At 46.8% G+C, this 20,400-nt stretch overlaps 1 protein-coding gene across 1 annotated transcript in view; it reads right to left on the bottom strand.

Annotated features, from left to right (window-relative positions):
• The window catches only part of LOC126175920 (serine/threonine-protein kinase SMG1), a 383,335-nt gene that overhangs the window by 327,623 nt on the left and 35,312 nt on the right, over positions 1-20,400 (bottom strand). The window contains exons 2-3 of the mRNA XM_049922990.1: positions 15,336-15,345; positions 11,456-11,552 (exon numbers count right to left, since the gene is read on the bottom strand). Coding sequence (XP_049778947.1) covers positions 11,456-11,552; positions 15,336-15,345 — 107 coding nt within the window. The remainder of the gene's footprint in view (positions 1-11,455; positions 11,553-15,335; positions 15,346-20,400) is intronic.

Here is a 20,400-nt window from a genome sequence, read left to right as displayed (position 1 = left end):
CTTGCATCAAGGGACAGCGAATGAACTCCTGGCCTTTGTTCCCAAGGTCAAACCTCCCATCACCAAGTTTCTTTACTGATCTCACGATTGCCTCCCAACATATGCTCATCTGGGTTACCCAGCATTGGCCCCACCCTCTCATAAGTCGGTTGCATAGGTAACAGCTCACTTCTCCTCAGAGTTCAATTTAATACTATGGCAGCATACAAGAAGGGTACGTGGCCAATAATGCTGTTTGTTGTCAACATCCACTCAGCTAGCAACATTTTTGGCTTAGTTATCTTCTCGCTATTGGTTTCTCCACGATGGATGAAGTTCAGGTTGTCTCAGATACTGTTCCATTCCAGGAACTTTAAAACCTTTGTGCCTCTTTTGCGTTTCTGTTCAAACCTGGCCAGAGGTGCACCACCAATTTCGAGATGCATAATTCTCTGCATCCAGATGCAGTGCCCCATTTCTGTTTGGCACATCCACTTCTGGTTTCCCTAAGAATGGCCTTTAATTTCAGACTCGTCTTCACGAAGCAGGGCAATTGAACCTGCCAAAACAGGTGCTTGGACCACACCCCTGGTAGTGGTTAAGAAACAAAATGGCTCCCTCTGGCTCTGTGGCAGTTGTGGGTCAACACTCACTGCCCAGGCACACGTTAAAACCTACGCCATACCACGTCCAGAAGACCTCTTCACAAAACTTGTTGATGATGAATATTTTTCTGAGATAGACCTTCCTGATGATTGTTTATGGATCCCATTCGTTGAAGAATCGCAATGCATTATAGGCATCAGTACACCCTGTGGCTTGTACAAACACAAACATTTGTTCTTTGGGATCTCTTCCAACATGGCAATCTTCCATAACTGGAACAGTTAACCATGTCCATCCAGCCTGTACCAATTATCTGGCTGACTTAACTATTTCCTATTTCTAGTGTTATGTGCCAGGACTATCTGCACTACCTCTAAAACCCCCTTTGCTATGCTGTAACAATGCATGGCTAAAGTGCCACCTGCAAAAATGTCAGGTTTTTCAGGAGCAAGTGGAATACCTTGGACACTTGCTCAACGAAGATGGGACTCTGCCCACTCACTGCAATGTTTCAGCTGCTGACTCTCCCATGTCCCCCAAAACACTCACGAGCACAGGCCTTTTTGGGTAGCGTTAACTATTGTTCTTAGTTACTCCCACAAACAGCACACGTTCTGCACTCACTGAACCAGTTGTGGAAGAATAGCATTCAATTCCTGTGGTCCGCTGCCCGTGAGCATGCTTTCACACAGCTGATGCACATGTTACACTAAGTGCCCTGCATTACAACCTTCTTTTCCATCACATCCCCTTGTTTTGGCTGCTGACACTTCCCTCTAAGGCACTGGTGTGGTTCGTTTTGTTTTGTTTTAGAGTGCAAAAAACAACTAGGGTCATAAGCGCCCATGTCAGAACTGTGGTACACAAAGACAGAGAGGAGTTAAAATCCCAATTGATGGAAGAGAAGACACTAAAAACAGAAGTGGAGAAAGATCTATAGATACGCCTTCAGAAATGGAGATCCTGAACTAAAAATTAGAAGTCTTTAGTCATATTGCTATGATGGATAAAAAGTAAAATGCCGTCGACAGGCCGCGCATCGTTCACTAAAACGGCCGATAACACACACAGCAAACACAAACAAGAATGTAAGTGGTTAAAAAAAGGGCATTCTGTCAAGAAATGGTGGACCATCAAAGGTTGAGCACAATGAGCACAAAGTGGTGGGGGAGCACCACTTAAATGGTGACGGCTTAGAAGATAGTGCCTGATATGCAACCTAGTTAAAATGATCTAACAGCAGAGGTCCGAGATGAGATCATCCAAGCTGCTGGGAGAGGCTTAATAACACAGAGCTTGTTCCCATAAGGGGAGGACTAGTGGTGATGCCAAAGTGGAGGACTAGTGATGCCAAAGTGGCACCACCTGCTGACAGATGGCAAAACATATCATAGGACAGAATGTAAGAACTAGCGGGCTGTCTTACTGTGACTGCAGCCTTGGCAACAGCGTCTGTGGCCTCATTTCCCATCAGACCAATGTGACCAGGAACCCACAAACATCACAGTGGACTCATCAAGAGTGAGCAAATGACAGTTTTCCTGGCTCTGTTGCACTAAGGGATGGACAGTGTACATCACACACTAGCTCTGATGGGCACTGAGAGAGTCTGAGCAAATCATTTAATTGAAAAGCGTGTGTCGCCAGATGTACTTGGTGGCCTGATGCCGGGAGAAGAGCTGTAAATGCTGAGCAGTGTTCCAGAAGCCAACACCGAAAATTGTCAGTGGCAATGAAAAAGGCGCACCAAACAGCCAAACACCATGGTCAGTCCGAGAGCCATCAGTGTACACAAAGTTACTATCACGAAGTTCTTTGCAAATTTCATGAAACTGAAAGCAATAGAGCAAGGCTGGAGTAGTGTCCTTAGGAAGCAAATGAAGGCCAAGGTAAACATGGACCACCACACGAAGCCAAGATGGTGAAGGGTTCACACCCATCAGGAAAGAGGCAGGTAGCGTGAAGTTACACAGTCAGAGAAGCAGCCAAAAGCGAATTCCAGGAGGTAACAGAGAAGAGGGACGCACCCCATAATGGCGATCAAAGGAGTCACCAAAGCAGGCATAGGATGGGTGGCCCATGCATGGCAGATAAACAGCATGCATATCTGCGTAGGAGAAAGTCACGGCCGTATGACAGTGGTAGTTCGGCAGCTCCTGCATACAGACTCTAGACCAAGCTATTGTAAAAGGCACCAGTGGCCGAATGGATGCTACGATGGTGGATAGTCTAGGTTCGAACAGACAAGGGACCAGTACAAACAGAGGAAGACGATTCAATCTACTCCCCAGGAAGTTCTGCTGAGGACACGTAGGACACTGAGGGACCGCATGCAGTGGGCTGACAGGTAAGCCACGTGGGACCATAGAGGAAGTTTCCTATTGAGCATGAGCCCCAGGAATTTCATAGTTTCAATGAACGGAAGAGAAACAGGCCCAATATATAAAACTGGTGAAAGAAACCAATTGCGCCATCTGAAATTCATGCAAATGGTCAGTGGAAAAACAAAAAACATTGTCGATGCTCCTGGAGTAAAGACGATCAAGAAATCTCTGAATACACTTCTCAGTGAGGCAGGTCTGTGGAGAACTGGCAAAATCGTAAACAAAAAGGGAGCCACAGATACCTGACAGTAGACAGGGCATTGTAGGGTTAATAGCAATAGCAAAGAGGGCAATGCTCAGGACAGAACACTGAGGGACACTTTTTCTGGACAAAGGTGTCCAACAAAGTAGAATCCACATGTACCTTGAAAACTCTGTTTTAATTCCTGAAGGAAACGGGGCAGGCAGCCTAGAAAGCCCCACATGTAGAAAGCATGGCGGATACCAGTCTTTCAGTAGGTATCTTAGGCTTTCTCCAAACCAAAAAACACAGCCACAGTCTCGGATTTCCGCATAAAACCATTCATGACATGATTGGACAAAGTGACGAGATGTTAAACTGCAGAATGGCACACTCCAAATCCACACTGTGCAGTGGTTAGTAAATTGCAAGACTCCTGCCACCACACCAGCCGGGCATGAATCATACATTCCAGCACCTTGCAAAAACAGCTGGTGACAGATGGGGTGGTAACCAGAAGGAAGGTGTTTGTCTTTACCGGGCCTAGAATGGACATAACGGTGACTTCACACCAGCATCTGAGAAATGTGCCCTCTGCCCAGATGCACTTGTACGTATGAAGCAGAAAGCACTTGTCCGCAATAGAAAGCCATTGAAACATCTGAATATGAACATCATCTGGCCCTGGGGCGGGGAATCGGGATGACGTCAGAGCATGATCCTGCTCCCTCATAGTAAAGGCGGCATTGTAGCACTCACGATTCTGAGAATATAAGGATATCGCTTGAGACTCCTTCGCTCATTTCCGATGGAGGAAGGCAGTGCGACGGTTGGAAGAGCTTGAAATCTCTGCAATATGGCAGCCCACGGTGTTGGATATAGCAGCTTACCATCGTAGGGTGAGGGTTAAAAATGCGGAGAACACGTCTCAGTGCAAGAATTGCGTTGCAGCAAGCCTCAGTCCACCAAGGGACCAGATCATGGAGTTGTAAAGAGGAAGTCCGAGAGATGGTACATTCTGCGGTGGTAAGGATAACATTTGTAAGATATCTACATAGCCATTACAACTGGGGAAATGTTGATCGCTGAACGTCACCAGGGAGGAGTAAAGCCTCCAATTGGCCTTAGTAAGCTGTCATTTGGGTATGCATTCAGGTGGGGTAGGAGTCAGCAAACTGATAGCATGCAAGAAATGGTTGCTTGAGTATGTGTGTGTCAGGTAGAACGGACAACTCAAGATGATGGACAAGCGGGCACTGGAGAAGGATAGGTCCGAATGGGAATAGTGGCTGTGTGTGGAGACTGAAAGGAACAGGGGTGCTCCTGTGATAAGGGAGAGGAGATTAAGTTGATTGAGGTCAGCCAAGGGAGCACCTCTTGGACAGTTGCTGGGAGAACCCCAAAGGGGATTGTGCGCATTTAAGTCATCGAGCAGCAGAAACAAGTAAGGTAGCTACTCAATAAGCTGGAGGAAGTCTGCACTGGTGACATCGAATGACACAGGATGTAAACAGTACAAAGAGAAAAGGTCAAGTGAGGAAGGAAAAGGTGAACTGCAGCAGCTTGAAGGCGGGTAGTCATGAAATGGGTTGACTATGAATGCCATCCTGCAGGAGCAGCATAACTCCCCTACGAGATGGAATGCCGTCCTGAGGGAGCGGGGTGGGGGTGGGGGGTCAAAACAGACAGGGAAGAAATGCGAGAGTGCTCAAAGTGGTCATGAGGATGCAATTTTGTTTGCTGGAGGTAGAAAACAAGCAGCTGCTGTGATTCTAAGAGCAGCCGTAGATCCTCTTTTGTTTGATTGAAGGCCTTGAACATGCCATTGAAGGAGAATCATAATGATGAAAGGGGAGGAGGAACAAAAATGAAAGGGTGTCACCTCGGCACCTGGCGATAACCAACCTTCAAAGACTCACTGCTACAGGGCCAGAGGCTGGAGGATCCTGCTCCACGAGTTCTACAGAGACGTTGGCATTCTTCCTCTGTCGGTCTGCACAGTCCAGAGCAGAAAAACAGGTGATGGTGCACACCTGCAACACGGGAGGTCAGCCAGGTGATGGTATCACACGGCGACACTGTTGAAGAGGATCTTCAAGTAGGTGACGGAGAAGACTGTTTGCCTTTGGTTGACTTCCTGGAGCCTTTCCGGTTGGCAGAGGAAGACTCAGATGTTTGTTGGCTGGAGGGACATAGGAAGTCTTCGCGAGTGTGTTCCCTCTGTCCTTTCCGGTCTGCCAGTTGTGTAGTTGAGTTTGGTGCCTCGCTGCAAAGTTGGACGAGAGTACAGCGATGCCACGTTGACACTGGGTGATTTCAGCCGCAGTGCTGAATATGAGGTCGCATGTCTGTGTGGCCATATCCTTCCACGGAGCGAGACGTAGCAAGAAAAGTACTTTCCATGCGAGATGGTAGAAAGTGGGATTTGTATTAGCCAATAACTTGTGAGCAACCAGGTAAGGTTTTTTTTCTTTACCCAGATCTCCCACAGTCTGCTCATCACAATACATGAGACAATTTTGTGAGGAGGCAGTACAGTCACAAATGCAGCTGATACAGCAGAGAGGAGGTGGCAGACAATCGCCCTCGTGAGCATCCCTACCTTGGGTTGCACATCTAGCCAGGTGTCGACAACACATCCGAGTGTGGTTGAAATGATGACATTGGTAGCAGCACATCGAGTTCAGAATGTAATGTGTCTGTGATAACTTCATAGCCTCGTTTGATCTTGGACAGAAGCACCCCTCTATCAGAAGTTAGAAATAGAGTGCATGTGGGCACTAAGGATGCATCTACCTTTTTCATCACCTGATAGACTACAATGACATCCTGCTCAGAGATGTACATTTGGATTTCTGCCTCAGTCAGATCATCAAACAGCCTAGTGTAAATAACACAATGGGAGGAATTCACAGTTCTACGGGCCTCGACACGAACAGTATAGTCATGTAGAAGCAAAGCGGCAAGCAGTAGTTGTGCTTGAGGATCAGTAGCAGTCTCCAAAAGCGAAGTACCACTGCGTAAACTGTGTAACAGGGCCAGCAATTGCATCAACACCTTTCTGACGAATAAATGGATTTACCACTGCAAAGGACTGACCGCCTTCAGTACGTGAAACCACAAGGAATTGTGGTGCAGCTGGTAGAGTCTTTGAATTGGGAGCTTCATTCCGTTTGGTAGACGTTGACTGTGCAGATGATGATTGGCTCATTGCGAGAAAATCTCCCATTATTGTCAATGTATCCAATGGCACACTCCTTCCAAATGCCTCCCCCCCTCCTCCCCCCACCACCCAGAGAGGGGCTTACCACCTTCGGTAACTATTCACACCACCTGAACACCTAACCGAAGGACCAATTGGCAATTTGGGAAGGTAGCAGCTCGGGCAATCACCCTTACCTGGGCCTGGCCTGTACCCGGGGGTACGTGTAAACCCGACAAGTTGAACTGGGGTTGGGAATTAAGCATTACCCAGTCACCCGTTATGCGTCAGATACATGGGGCGGCCTTCAGGAGCACACAGGGAGGAAGAAGAAAAAGAGAAGTCTTAAACACTGAAGCAGAGGAAGTATAGGAGAAGGTGAACGAAGAAAGAGAAAAGGAACAAAAAACGGTGGTGAGACTGTTCTGGTGTGAACTACTGAAAATGTGGAACGCATTCCCAAAAACACCCTAGACATGTTAGCCAAGGGAGGGGTAAAGGAACAGCAAAAGGATAGACATGCAGCATGGACGGGAAAAGATGCTAAAAAGGCTGGGGTCCTCTGGTAGCCAAGCACAAACCTACCAAAGAGCGGCAAGCCACCTGGAGGGGGGTGGGGGTGGAGGACCAGTGTGGTGCTGGTGTACCATAACAATGATGGTTACTGAGCAGCCCATTACCTATTCATCCAAGACACTGAAACCCACTAGAATTACCCACAGCTCATAAACAGGCTCTCGGAATCATCTTTGCCATTAAGAAATTCCATATGTTTCCCTATGAGACTAAGTTTACGCTCATTACTGACCATAAACCGTTGGTAGCACCTTTTGGACCACATTCATGGCTTCTGAAGCAGATGGCTCAAAGGTTCCAACGTTGGGCTCTTTTACTTAGCTCTTACAATTACACCATTAAATAAAAGCCTACTGCACAAAACACAAACACAGATGCACTCTATTGCCCTCAGGACCAGATACAGCTTGTGACTAACAGTAGATCTCCTGTTTCCATACTGACATAGAATGACAATGCACCTTGGAAGGATTTCCCATCACAGCTACTTACATCTCTGCAGGCACGCATTGTGCCTGTACTTTACAATGTGTCACCCACTATGTGCTACATAGGTGGCCCACTCACTCTTCAAAATCTGCTGATCCAGACCTCTGAGCCTGAGTTTGCCTCTCTTATCATTTGTCCATTTCTTTGTTTTGTTACGGTTTTAGGGCACAAGACTGCTATGGTCATTAGTGCCCGTTCTGTTGCTTAGGGAAGGGTACAAAAAAATTGGAAATCAGCAGCAATGGGAGCGAAACTCAAAAAGTGGGGAAACTACAAAACACAAGGAAAGCTTAGAAAACCACTATGGACGGGAGGGTTCTTTTCCCCAAAAAGAGCTTCAAATGACCATCATCTTCTCACTAACACTGATAAACTTGAGGACGCAATCGGCTGAGCGCGTGTCATCTGCTAAATTGGAAGATATATCAGGCAACAGCTGTAAATAGGCACGTAGTGGAGTAAAATAGGAGCACTGAAGTAAAAGGTGTCTCACTGTCCACAGTTGAGAGCAGTGGGGACAAAGTAGGGAGGATCGGCACTTAAAAGATGTCGATGGTTAAAAAGACAGTTCCCTATCCAGAGTCTAGTTAAAATTACCTCCTCCCGACGACGAGTTCGGGAGGAAGAGGTCCAAGCACAGGGAAAAGCTTTCACGTCCCGCAATTTATTATTGGGAAGTGTAGACCACTGTGTGTGCCATAAAAGAGCAACACGGCAACATAAAACACTCTGTAGACTGGCGAAGGGGACCATGTGAACAGCAGGCTGAGGAAGAGAGACTGCAGCCTTGGCCGCTATATCAGCCATCTCATTTCCACGGATACCAACGTGTCCTGGGATCCAGAGGAATGCCACAGAGATGCCCCCCAAGTGGAGGCAGTCCTGAATCTGATGGACCAGAGGGTGGACAGTGTAAAGAGCTTGGAGACTGAGGAGAGAGCTGAGCGGATCTGAGCATATAATATATGCTGTATCCGCTGATGGCGACTGATGTATTTGACAGCCTGGAGAACAGCGTAAAGCTGCGCAGTAAGAACCAAACACTGGTTGGGAAGCCGAAATCTATTAGGGGTGTCGTCAACAATATAGGCACTCCCAACACCAAATGATGTTTTTGAGCTGCCAGTGTAAATAAATGTGGCATCCTTCATTTGTCTGCCTAGAGCAGCAAATGCCTGACGATAAACGAGAGAAGGGGTACCATCCTTGGGAAGCTGACAAAGGTCACAGAGCAAGCAGGTCTGGGGGTGGAGCCAAGGCGGTGATGCCCCCAGTTGTCAAGAAAGTTTTAGGAAAGTGGAAGGAAAGTAAATGTAGCAGTTGACAGAAACGGACTCCTGGTGGTGGTAGAGAGGAAGGGCGGCTTGCATACCCTAAATCCAAGGAGGTGTCAAAAAAGAGGTCACGGGCTGGATTAGCAGGCATGGAAGACAGATGGCTAGCGTAACAACTCAGGACAGTTCACCGACTGGACAGTGGAGGTTCAGCAGTCTCAGCATAAAGGCTTTCCACAGGGTTGGTGTAAAAAGCTCCAGACATTAAATGCAATCCACAGTGGTGGACAGAGTCGAGACGCTGAAGAATAGACGGCCGAGCAGAGGAGTAAACTATGCTTCCATAGTCCAATTTCGAGCACCGACGGATCGCAGACAGCGAGCCGAAAGATAGGAAATGTGGGAGGACCCGCACAGTTTTCTGTCAAACATAAGTCCCAAGAATTTAGCGATGTCCGCAACCGGAAGGTCGACAGGACCTAGATGTAGGGAAGGTGAAAAAAACTCCTCATGATGCCAAAAATTGACACAAGCGATCTTACTGGGAGAAAAGCGGAAGCCGGTTTCGATGCTCCTTGAAGACGTCATTCGAAAAGGCTGGTCCGTTGAGAGCTGTAGAAGATCACAAAATCATCCACAAAAAGGGAAAGAGGGAGCCTGAGACATCGGGAAGGAGACAATCCAAAATTGGATTTATGGCAATGGCAAACAGTACAACAATTAGTACGGAGTCCTGGGGCACCCCGTTTTCTTGGGTGAAAGTATGGGATAGAGTTCACCCGAACTTTAAATGTGCGCTCTGTCATAAATTTATGAATAAAACAGGGTAGCCCACCTCAAAATCCTCACGAGAACAGTGTGCGGAGGATACCTGTCCTCCAACAGGTATCATATGCTCTCTCCAGATCAAAAAATATTGCTACTGTTTGGCGTTTCCTGAGAAAATTGTTTATGATATAAGTGGAGAGAGCAACAAGATGGTCAACTGCAGTACGATGCTTTCAAAAACCGCATTGGGCACGTGTTAAAAGGCTTCGGGACTCCAGCCACCAGGCTAAACGGCAATTCACCATACACTCCAAAACCTTACATACACTACTGCGAGCCGGACGAAATGAACACCTCTACGTTCTAAGTTGGCGCGCAGCTCGTCATCAGACTGCAAAAGGAGGTCCCTATGGAAAATAGCACCCTGGACCATATTTAAACTCTTATGTGGAGTAATAGTAACGTTAACATCCCCCAACTTGTCACAAGCAAGTAACCTGCGTGACTGGGCGGAGGATGCCGTTTGTATCAGTACTGAGCCAGAGCGCATTTTAGACAAGCCCTCCACCTCCCCAAACTTGTCCTCTAAATGCTCGACGAAGAACTGAGGCTTTGTGGAGAGAAAAGACTCCCCATCAGCTCTCGTGCAAACTAAGAATCGGGGCGAATAACTGTTACCTCCATCCTGGGACTTACGCTCTTCCCACGGCGTGGCCAGGGAGGGGAACGTTTTCGGATCGTACTTCTGAGCATTAAATTGAGCCCGAGAACGCTTAGAGACTGCTGGCGGCTGGCCGCCAGCGAGAGATGATGTACCACGCTTCATTGCGGGTCATCCGCCCTGATGCCACCTACTCCGACCAAGGGCCCTCCCCACGGGCGCCACCCAGCCACAGCAAAGGCCACCTGGCAGGATGGCCGTTGCCGGGAGTCCTGATACCCCAGGAGGATAGGCATCTACTCCTTGGCATACGTGGGGAGTTAACGGCGCAGGCATCAGTAGAGCGATCCCTGTGTTGTCAGGGGGCTACAACCAAGAGGGTACATGGCGGCCCCACCACAACGGACTGGCTACCGTGCTGGATCTTAGGTGCAAAACTGTCCAAGGTCGTCGTCGCAGTTAAAAGAAACACTGCAGACGGCAGCGTGGTAATCGCACCCAGGGACGTATCCCCGCCCTAAAGATCGAAAACGAGCGGGACACCATTGCAACGACGTGAAAGCCGGCTAAAGGTCTAATTGCACGACGGATACAGTGCACCATGTAAGGCGCCCTTCCCCAATTGGCTCGCTCTTCGGAATAATTTAGAAAGATGGAGGTCAAACCCGAGAGGGGACCATCACATAAGGCCAAAACATGTGAGACTCCCTTTAGTCGCCTCTTACGACAGGCAGGAATACCGCGGGCCTATTCTAACCCCCGAACCCGCAGGGGGGACCAAGGAGATGAAGATCAGCTCTTGCCATTGGTGTGGACGATGGAATGTATATGGTACAAAGAGAGAAGGTGTGTCTAGAAAGGGAAAGACTGACAGCAGCAGCTTGGAAGGAACTGTTTGAGGGGATTGGGTGATAATGGACAGCATCATGGAGAAGAACCATGATTCACCCGTGTGCTGGAGTGCCATCAACAGAGGGGATATCAAACCGGACTGACTGAAAATGAGGGAAAACAAAGCAATCTTGGGGTCACAGCTTTGTTTCCTGAAGACAGAAGATGACCGGCAAGTAGAATCGTAAGAGGATTGACAATTCATCCCCATTGGCTCTAATGCCATGGATATTTCAATGGATAATTGCCATAGGGTGAACAAAAAAGGGAAGAATCTTATCGTCAACCAGTTAATTCAAAAATAAGTCTCATTTACCAGATGGATTTCATTTATTTCATAAAGTTAACAACGGATCTCAGCACACACTTTTTTATAAGTTTTTAACATAAATTCAACTAAGACAACATTCAAATTAAATTGAAGTAAAACGTGGGTTACACTACCTGCAACTGTTTACAGAGAGCAAGGAACTTCCCTTTGTCATCTTCTCTACATAACAGGCGTAGCAACTTCGAGATTCTCGAGTCCTCTGGAATAAAAGCACAGTACATTAACAGTTGGAAATGTGCTGAATTCATTTGGAAATTTTGAAATGTTTCTTAGAGCACATTATCAAGTAAGAATGTAATTTAGAATTAAAGCAATCCAGATTAATGTGACTTCTTGTCTTAATTCTAGGGCAACCACACTTACCTACAACAATTCAAACACAAACTAATAAACATTAAAATTAACACATGGCTCAATCCTCTATCACTTCCATAAAGATACTTGCTGGACTGTGATGCAAGATAACAGATAATACATTTCTTACTGATCTTTAAGGATCTGACAGTTCTAGAAACAACTGTAGCATGCAATTTTACTTTCACATTAAATTAAATGTAAGAGGAACTAAATCAGCAGGTATTTTAAGAGAGAATCTTGTTACAGGAATATGAGAAAACTACAGCTTTTCATTTCCTTAACAGGCAGAAAAATTTCTACCTGTATCTCACTGACTGTGGAACTGGTATCAATACATTATGTTAAATTGTTAAGTATAACATGCTGTGCAGATAGAAAACAGACCAGGACATTGACTTACAAATTAATGCAGCCTCTCTGACATAACAGAAAAAAGGTAGCGATAAGTGAATACTACCTTACAGCAGCTATGGTTATCACACTGAGTTGTTTCAGATGCCACAGGTCATGTACAATGAACAAAATTATTGCTTCAGTTAACATACAATACCTAAACATGATCAAAGACAGGCACCCGAAAGAGTTCTCTAAATTTCTGCAATGTATCAAGAACTACTGTTGCAAACTGCAGCATCTTCTGACCACAGGAAATAAAGATCGCAATTATTCTCAAGCACCTACTATAGAAAAACTTCAAAATGATGTCAGGAAACTGTATGTATTTTCAAACTGTAATCTTTAGTGACTTGTTGAAACCAATATTATATACTTCTTAATATATTGCTGATGACAATGTTATACAATATTTTCCCAAACAGGTTTACAGGGTAATTTACATGTGTGACATACACGACCCAATGTTCCCATTTAGAATAAGTTGCATGCTCAGATATTTGGTGGGCATTTGTAATACGTTATAATATTTTCTACAGATAGATAGCTACACTTTCAGTGCCACCAACAAAGGATGCTTCTGTGATTTGATGGAAGAGGCCAAGTAAGTACATTACGTACGGCATTCTGTGGCGCACACAGAAATATAGGATGCACGCTCCACAGATACGGACTGAGACCAGAATTACAGCCTGTTTCCTATATGCAGTATATGTTCATGTCCATTAACGATGACAGACATCTTGCCTGGTGTGTGTGGCATCCCCTGTGACTGCAGCAGCATCTACACAAGCCAAACAATTCACACTGTTGCTAAGTACTGTGCTGACCACACTTATTTTGGAGATGGATAAGTTGGATGTGGCTGAAAGCTGTCTACACTTTGTTCATCGTGAGTTCAATCCTAATGTAAACAAACACCCACTCACCGACATGTGCATTAACAATAGATGATATGACACCAACAGCCATTTATATCCATTATTTCATCGCTACTGAAGTGTGTATGTCCCAATGACAGTTGCTAAAGCATTGAAAATCTTTACTGTTTTTGGCAATCACCATAAATGTTTAACACAAGTAGTTCTGGTTTTACATCACACTGGACAGTTGATTTTTCTGTCTTGTCAGCTGTGCTCAAGCGTTCTTTTGTCCTAGTTGATCGGCAGTGAGGGTCTAAGCACCAAGACGACCAGTCCCTCACTCGAAGGTTCATTCATCCAGAAGTAATGACATCCACCAGGAATGTACTCTCATGAGGAAAGTACACAGGAGGGTAAAAAAGGCAATACTGATGTCACAGCTGAAAAAAAGTTTACGAAGTAAAGTACATGGATCTCATTGGGTCACAGCTTACAGCAGACAAGCCATCTCCCAGAGCTCACCCGTGTCAAGAGAATACCCCTGCCACATCCAACCCCTGCCAATCCAATTAAGGCTGAGGACAGCTACACAGTAAAGAATGCCTTCTACTCAAGAGTAAAAGGGAAAAAGCCAAAAATGTGATGGACATTAGCTGGACCATCAATAATAAAATACAATGAGAGAAATGGTTAATGCCGCATATGGGCTTCGCCCAGACATCTGCACGCAAAGGGAACAGGCCCTCCCATAGCACTCCCACTCGCAACCCAGAGGTGGCAGGGTTGAGGGTCTAAATTACCCAGCGTTTTACAGAAGACACCCCCAATCCCAACCACAAAGCCATTGCCCTGTAGGTAGTTTAAAATGTTATATCCATGAATAAAAATTACTGTCACGGAGAAAATGGAGAACCAGGTTAATCATCCGCAAGCCATCCGATACCATGTGAAGCAAAGAATTCGGAAGACCATGCTCAGTGTTGAGTGCCAGGAAGGGGGCATTCCACCAGGATATGAGCAACTGTCAGTAAGGCTCCACAACCACAATGTGAGGGTAGCTTGTTGCATAAAATGAGTCAGAGCAGCTGTCAGTAAGGCTCCACAACCACAATGTGAGGGTAGCTTGTTGCGTAAAATGAGTCAGACTGGCATGACCGACAACGAATTAACATACAATGGGAGATTCTTTCCAGGAGAAATTGAAGGACGAGTGCCACACCATAGTAATCTTCTTGATGATGCTGAATTTATTAGAGGGTGTGGTAGCTTACAACATATTATTCCTAGTATGAGTTAGCAGAAGTCTTAGTTACAGCAGTAAATCTGCGTCTTGGGGTGCGGGGGTGGGGTGGAGTGTAATTGCTTCTCTAGCCAAATGGTCGAATCTGAGGAGGCAGTGTGATTAAGGTCAGAGAAGATCATGAGTAACATATCACATGGTGACATAAGTAATGGTCTGCAAACCGCACACTGAAACACTGCATATTGAAACGCAGCCAAAGGAGGCCCATTTTATGAAAAAGGAGGCTCTGTTAATGGCCATTAGCTCCAATGTAAAAATGTTACATATTCCCAGCAATATATGTTCCCAGTCTTTTGTGTGACTGTGAAAATGTGTAAAGCTGCTTTGTGTTCTGTAGTAAAATATACATCAGGAAATTGTCAAAGAGCAGCAAGAAACAGATTGTGTTTAATATGTACTGAGATTTACTGCATATTATTTCATTGTTGCACAAGCAGTACTAAGTGGTATTCAAAGTTATGCCATTTGACTATTGCTTGGTTGATTGTTGAAATTAAAAGGACCAAACCAAGAGGTCATTGGTTCCTTCATCCTATATGTATCGACAGGAATAACCTCCAAAGGATGATACAAAAGGCAAAACCTGGGAACCTCAAATGTATGCAAGATACAATAAGACAGATAAAACCATGGAGAAGTAGGATGGACAAGCTGCTCTGCCCAAAATGCAGTTGGAGGTCCCCAGAGCATGGTATGCGGTGAGACACGCACCCTCTGCATTACAACAGCACCGCCTAACCATTCACTACCCCACAGAAATGAACAATGCAGACTAAATGATAAAAGGACCGATAAAACATTAAACAATTGACATAAAATAACAGGGACTAAAAAGGTGGGAAGACTGGAAGCCAGGCCAGACCACTGAGCCCTGGCCACCATCGGACACCTGGGCCTGAGCACACGAGGTGTGCCCCTCCAAACCCCTAGGTGGTCAATGAGGCCAAAATGCCCCATCTCACAGAGATGGGAAGAAACTACCTTAGTGGATGAAACTTAAAATCAGGTCAGCCACCTTGGCACTGTCCATTAGCACCAGAGATAGCATGAGAAGAAGCTTACAGTATCACCGCAGAGTAGCCAAATTCTGACTGTCTAGTAGGATATGTGCCACCCTTAGGCAGGTACCACATCGGCAGTACTGTGGATCCTCATTTCTGAGAACATGGCTGTGGGTCAGCCAAGTGTGACCAGTGCATAGACCACATATTCCCTGCGGGAAGTGTTAAGGGAAGACTGCCAGTGTTGTGATCTCCTTTATGGCCCTCACTTTGTTTGGGAAGTACAGGGCCGAGTGCCACACATCCAAAAACTGATGGCATAGAGTTGACCAAAAGTCCAATTTTGGGACTCTGATTTTGAAAATTGGCATCCTGGTAACCAACTTTGCCAAGCATACCCCGAGACCCCAACATGTCCAGTGCACCAAGCAAAGACAACTGGTGGTACAGCTTCATGGAGGTCAGAAAGAAGATCCTGGACATTCATGACTAAATGGGTGATAAGGGTAGCACTGGTCTATATCCTGATAGCTGCTAATGGAGTTGCTGCAGATTAGAAGCATCTTGCTGGTGCTAGAACAAGCATGGCTAAGAGCTCTTCTGATGGTCACCAATTCAGCAGTGAAGACATTGCAACCACTCAGCAAGGGGCATAGTTCACTGCACTTTGCATGCGTGTATGCAAAACCGATCACCCATTGACCATTGAACCTTCACTTTATACAACTTCTGAACCTGGAACTGCACTGAGAATAGCCACGAACAGGTGGTGAAACACCATGGGGTCAACTGGATCTTCCAATCCAAGGGATAAATCGAGACAGATCCGAGGTCTGGGTACACTCCACAGGGGCATACATAATTACTCCCTGACAAGAAGCAACAGTGGGGGTTAGAGTTCAGAGCAGAGACAATGTTGTAGTCAAACTGCAATTGGGACCCTAGTTCTGGGACCTGTTGTGGGAGGTGGACCTCCCTACTACAAGGACATGGTAGTTTGGGTGCTTAGGGAAGCTGTGAACATATATAACATAACTGAGTAGCTCTTGTTGGTGCCTGATCCATAGTGGTGAGACCCAGCCTCTGCGAGTAGGCTGTTCAGAGGGCTAGTTCAAAAGGCTCCTACTGGAAGTTCGCCTCACCAAGTTTGGGAAAGTAAAAGGGGGAAAAGGAATGGGGAACCACACCAAAAGAGAAAACGAAAGAAGCAAATAAAAAAATGGGGAAAACTTACACCACAAGGAATAGTAGTGGAAGGTATTAAAACCATAGAGCAGATGGGTTGGGCTGGGTAATCACAAGAATAAAAGAGGATGAGCCAGCCACTTTGTAACACACTAAAAAGTCCACTCCAGAAAGACAAGGCAAGATGAACACACGTGGGGAAAAGGCGAACATCAAGACAAACAAATGCAAAGAAAGGGTGACAGGGTTAAAATGGAGGGAGGATGGAGGCCTAGGACAGGAGGCCAGACACCCATATTTAGGTGGTACAATAAAAACACCCCTCATGAATAAAACGTAAAACTAAATCTGGTGTTGAGGCATTGTCACCCAACACCATAGGTAGGGTGCTGGGAAGGTTAAAAGTCCACCACAGAGCAGCTAAAATTGGGCAGTCCAACAAGATGTGGATGACGGCCATAGGGGAGCCACAGCAACGCCGAGGTGGGTCCTCACGACGGAGGAGGTGATCATGTGTTAGCCACATATTACCGATGCGGAGCCGGCAAAGGACAATAGATTCCCTGCAAACGGATCAAATGGATGAGCACTACACACTTGTTATCTCCTTCATAACACTGAGTTTATTTGGTGTACTCAGGGTGCGCCATTCAGTATCCCAGATCACGAAAACTTTGCGGCAGAAGACCGATCGCAAACCAGTCTCCAGCAGGCCAATCTCCAGAGTTGGTTTATGGGTAGCCTGTTTGGCCAGGCGGTCAGCGAGTTTATTGCCTGGTATCCTGACATGTCCTGGGGTCCAAATGAAGGTCACTGAAAATCCTGTGTTGCAGAGGGCATAAAGAGACTCCTGGATAGTCGTTACCCAAGGAAGTCTAGGGAAGCACTGGTCGAGAGCTTGTAGGCTGCTTAAGGAGTCACTACAGATGACAAGGACTCATACAGAGCAGGAGTCAATGTGGCTCAGGCATTGAATAAGATTAAGATGCTGCCAGCACTTATCCTTAAGCTGACAAAGCTGGGGAAGCCAAGTTAAGCAGGTGTCGAAGACCAGTCCCAAAAAGCGGTAAGTATTCACTACATCTAGTAGTTGGTCATCAAGGTAAACTTCAGAATGGGGATGGACAGTACAATGACGACAGAAGAGCATGACAAGTTTTGGCAGCCAAAAACTGAAAACTGAGTGATGGCCCACATCTGCGCCTTCGGTATAGCTCCCTGCAGCCAGTGTTCAGACACAACATTAGAAGTGGATTGGTTGGTTGGTTTTGGAGTTTGATGGGGGCTAAACATCGAGGTCATCAGTCCCCAGTTCCAAACAGTCATACTTGCAAAAGGCCTATACAGTAAAAGCGTAACCTCTGCACCCAGATGGAGGGAACAGCAAGGGGTACAGAGCTAAAATGAACACCGCAATAACACAAAATAGAGGACACTTAAAAGGAGCAGAGCAAATAGTTGACTAGAGTAAAACAGACTACGGTGGTTGATGGATCAGGTAAACTGTCAACTACAAACGAAGAACCTCCAGCTGGAAAGCATTGATAGAGGTACCAACACAACTTTTTACCATAAAAGACACTATTTTGGTATCCACGTCACAATTAAAAGGCACTGGAGTGGGTGTAGCCTGAGAAATCGTGCAAGAGCACCCACACTAGAGCGAGTGATAAAACCCAGCTGCACGGATAAAATGTAAAACTGAGTCAGTTATAGAGGCATCGTCACCGAGAATTAAAGGAAGTGCAGCTGGTAAATTAAAGGACTGCCGCAAGGGGGCTAAAAGGGGGCAGTCCATCAGAAGATGGACCACTGTCAGCCCTGCATCACAGCGACACTTGGGCAGGTTCTCACGACGAAGGAGATAGCTGTGGGTCAACCGTATCTGTCCAATTCGGAGACGGCAGAGAACAACAGAGTCCCTACGCATGACCTCAAGGATGAGTTCCATACGGCTGTGGACAACTTGACCATGCGGAGCTTATTTGACGTGTTCAAGACAGACCATTCAGAGCTACAGACATCGCGGACCTTGCGATGTAGGGCTGACTGCAGGTCTCTTTCCACAAGACCAAGCTCCAGGGGTGGTGAAGTGGTGGCCTGCTTGGCCAACCGATCGTCATGTTCGTTTCCTGGAATGCCGATGTGGCCCGGGGTCCACGCAAACGTCGCTGAATGACTACACTCCGCGAGAGCCAAAACAGCATCTTTAATACCGCGCACCAAAGGGTACCGAGAAAAACACTGGTCGAGTGCTTGCAATCCACTCAGGGAGTCACTGCATATGACAAATGACTCCCCAGGGCAAAAGGAAAGGTGAGCAAGTGCACGATAAAGAGCAACCAGCTCCGCAGTGAAAACACTGCTCCCACAAGGCAGGGAACGCTGCTCAACGTAGTCGCCATGGATAAAAGCAAACCCAGTGCATCCATCGACCACAGAACCATCGGTGTAGACTACATCTGCATTGTGAAACGAGGCAAGAAGAGCCAGGAATTGTTGACAAAGACTGGCAGGTGGAGCAGAGGACTTGGAGTAGCAGGACAAATCCAAGCAAAGCCGCAAGTGAGGGAGGGACCAAGGAGGGATACAAGAAGAGGGCTGGAAGGATGAAGGAAGGGGAAAGGACTCGAGTGACGAGAGAAGGGAACGAACGCGGACCGCGATTAGGAGACCCGACCTAGGCCGCCGTCGTGGGGAGGGGAGTGCAGAAGATGGGAAAATGGAGCCTGCGGTGGGGGGCGGGGGGGGGGGGGGGGGGGGGTCGGGCGAGGCATGAACGCAGGCGATGTATGACGCAAGCAACTGTTGTTAGCGGAATCGTAGGGGATGGATTCCAGCTTCTACAAGAAGGCTAGTCACAGGCCTAGTGCGGAAGGCACCTGTCACCAGTCTGACGCCACAATGGAGAATCGGGCAAGGATCTGCAACGTTGAAGGTGCTGCTGAGTCTTACACCACACTCCTGTAGTCGAGACGGGACTGGACTAAGGCCTTATAGAGCTGTAGGAGGGTTGTTCATGCAGCCCCCCAAACGGTGTGGCTGAGGCAGCAAAGGATGTTGAGGTGCCGCCAGCACCATTGTTTAAGCTCCCAAAGATGATGTATCCAAGTGAGCTGAGCATGAAACAGCATGCCAAGGAAGCGATGCGTCTCCGCAATACGAAGGAGCTCATTGGCAAGGTAGAGCTCTTGATGGAAGTGGACCGTTCGACGACGAAAGAAATGCATCACTCGGGTCTTAGAGGCTGAGAACTGAAAACCATGGTTGGATGCCTAAAAATGTGCCTTACAGATAGCTCCCTGCAGCCGCCGTTCAGTGACACTGATGCTTGGGGAACTGTAATAAAGACAAAAGTCATCAGCATATAGAGAGGAACAGACCGATGAGCCCACCGCAGCCGCAAGACCATTAATTGCCACTAAAAAGAGGGGAACACTGAGAACTGAGCCCTGTGGGACACCGTTCTCCTGAATATGAGCAGAGATAAAATATGTGCCAACTCTTAACACGAAAGGAGCAATTGGAGAGAAAATTCCGGACCCCGTAAGCCCCATTCGTGCAGCATAGCAAGGATATGATGGCGCCAGGTGGTATCGTACGCCTTCTGAAGATCAAAGAAAACAGTAACTAGATGTTCTCGCCGAGTAAAAGCTGTACAAATAGCCGACTCTAGCGAGACTAAATTGTCGATCACTGAGCGGCCCTGACAGAAGCCCCCTGTTGCTGGGATAGGAGGCCCCGAGCTTCAAGGATCCACATGAGCCACTGACTCACCATCTGTTCCAGGAGTTTGCACGTAACATTGGTAAGGCTGATAGGGCGGTAGCTATCAACCACCAGCGGATCTGCACCAGGTTTAAGCACCGGGATGGTAATGCTATCCTGCCAACGAGTTGGGAAAATGTCCTCTGTCCAGATGCGGTTAAACAGGGTGAGTAATTCACCCTGACAGT

The sequence above is a fragment of the Schistocerca cancellata genome, chromosome 3, assembly GCF_023864275.1.
Source record: "Schistocerca cancellata isolate TAMUIC-IGC-003103 chromosome 3, iqSchCanc2.1, whole genome shotgun sequence".
Classification (NCBI taxonomy): domain Eukaryota; kingdom Metazoa; phylum Arthropoda; class Insecta; order Orthoptera; family Acrididae; genus Schistocerca; species Schistocerca cancellata.
Note: the sequence above shows the minus strand (reverse complement) of the source record. Positions and strands in the feature narration are given on the sequence as shown.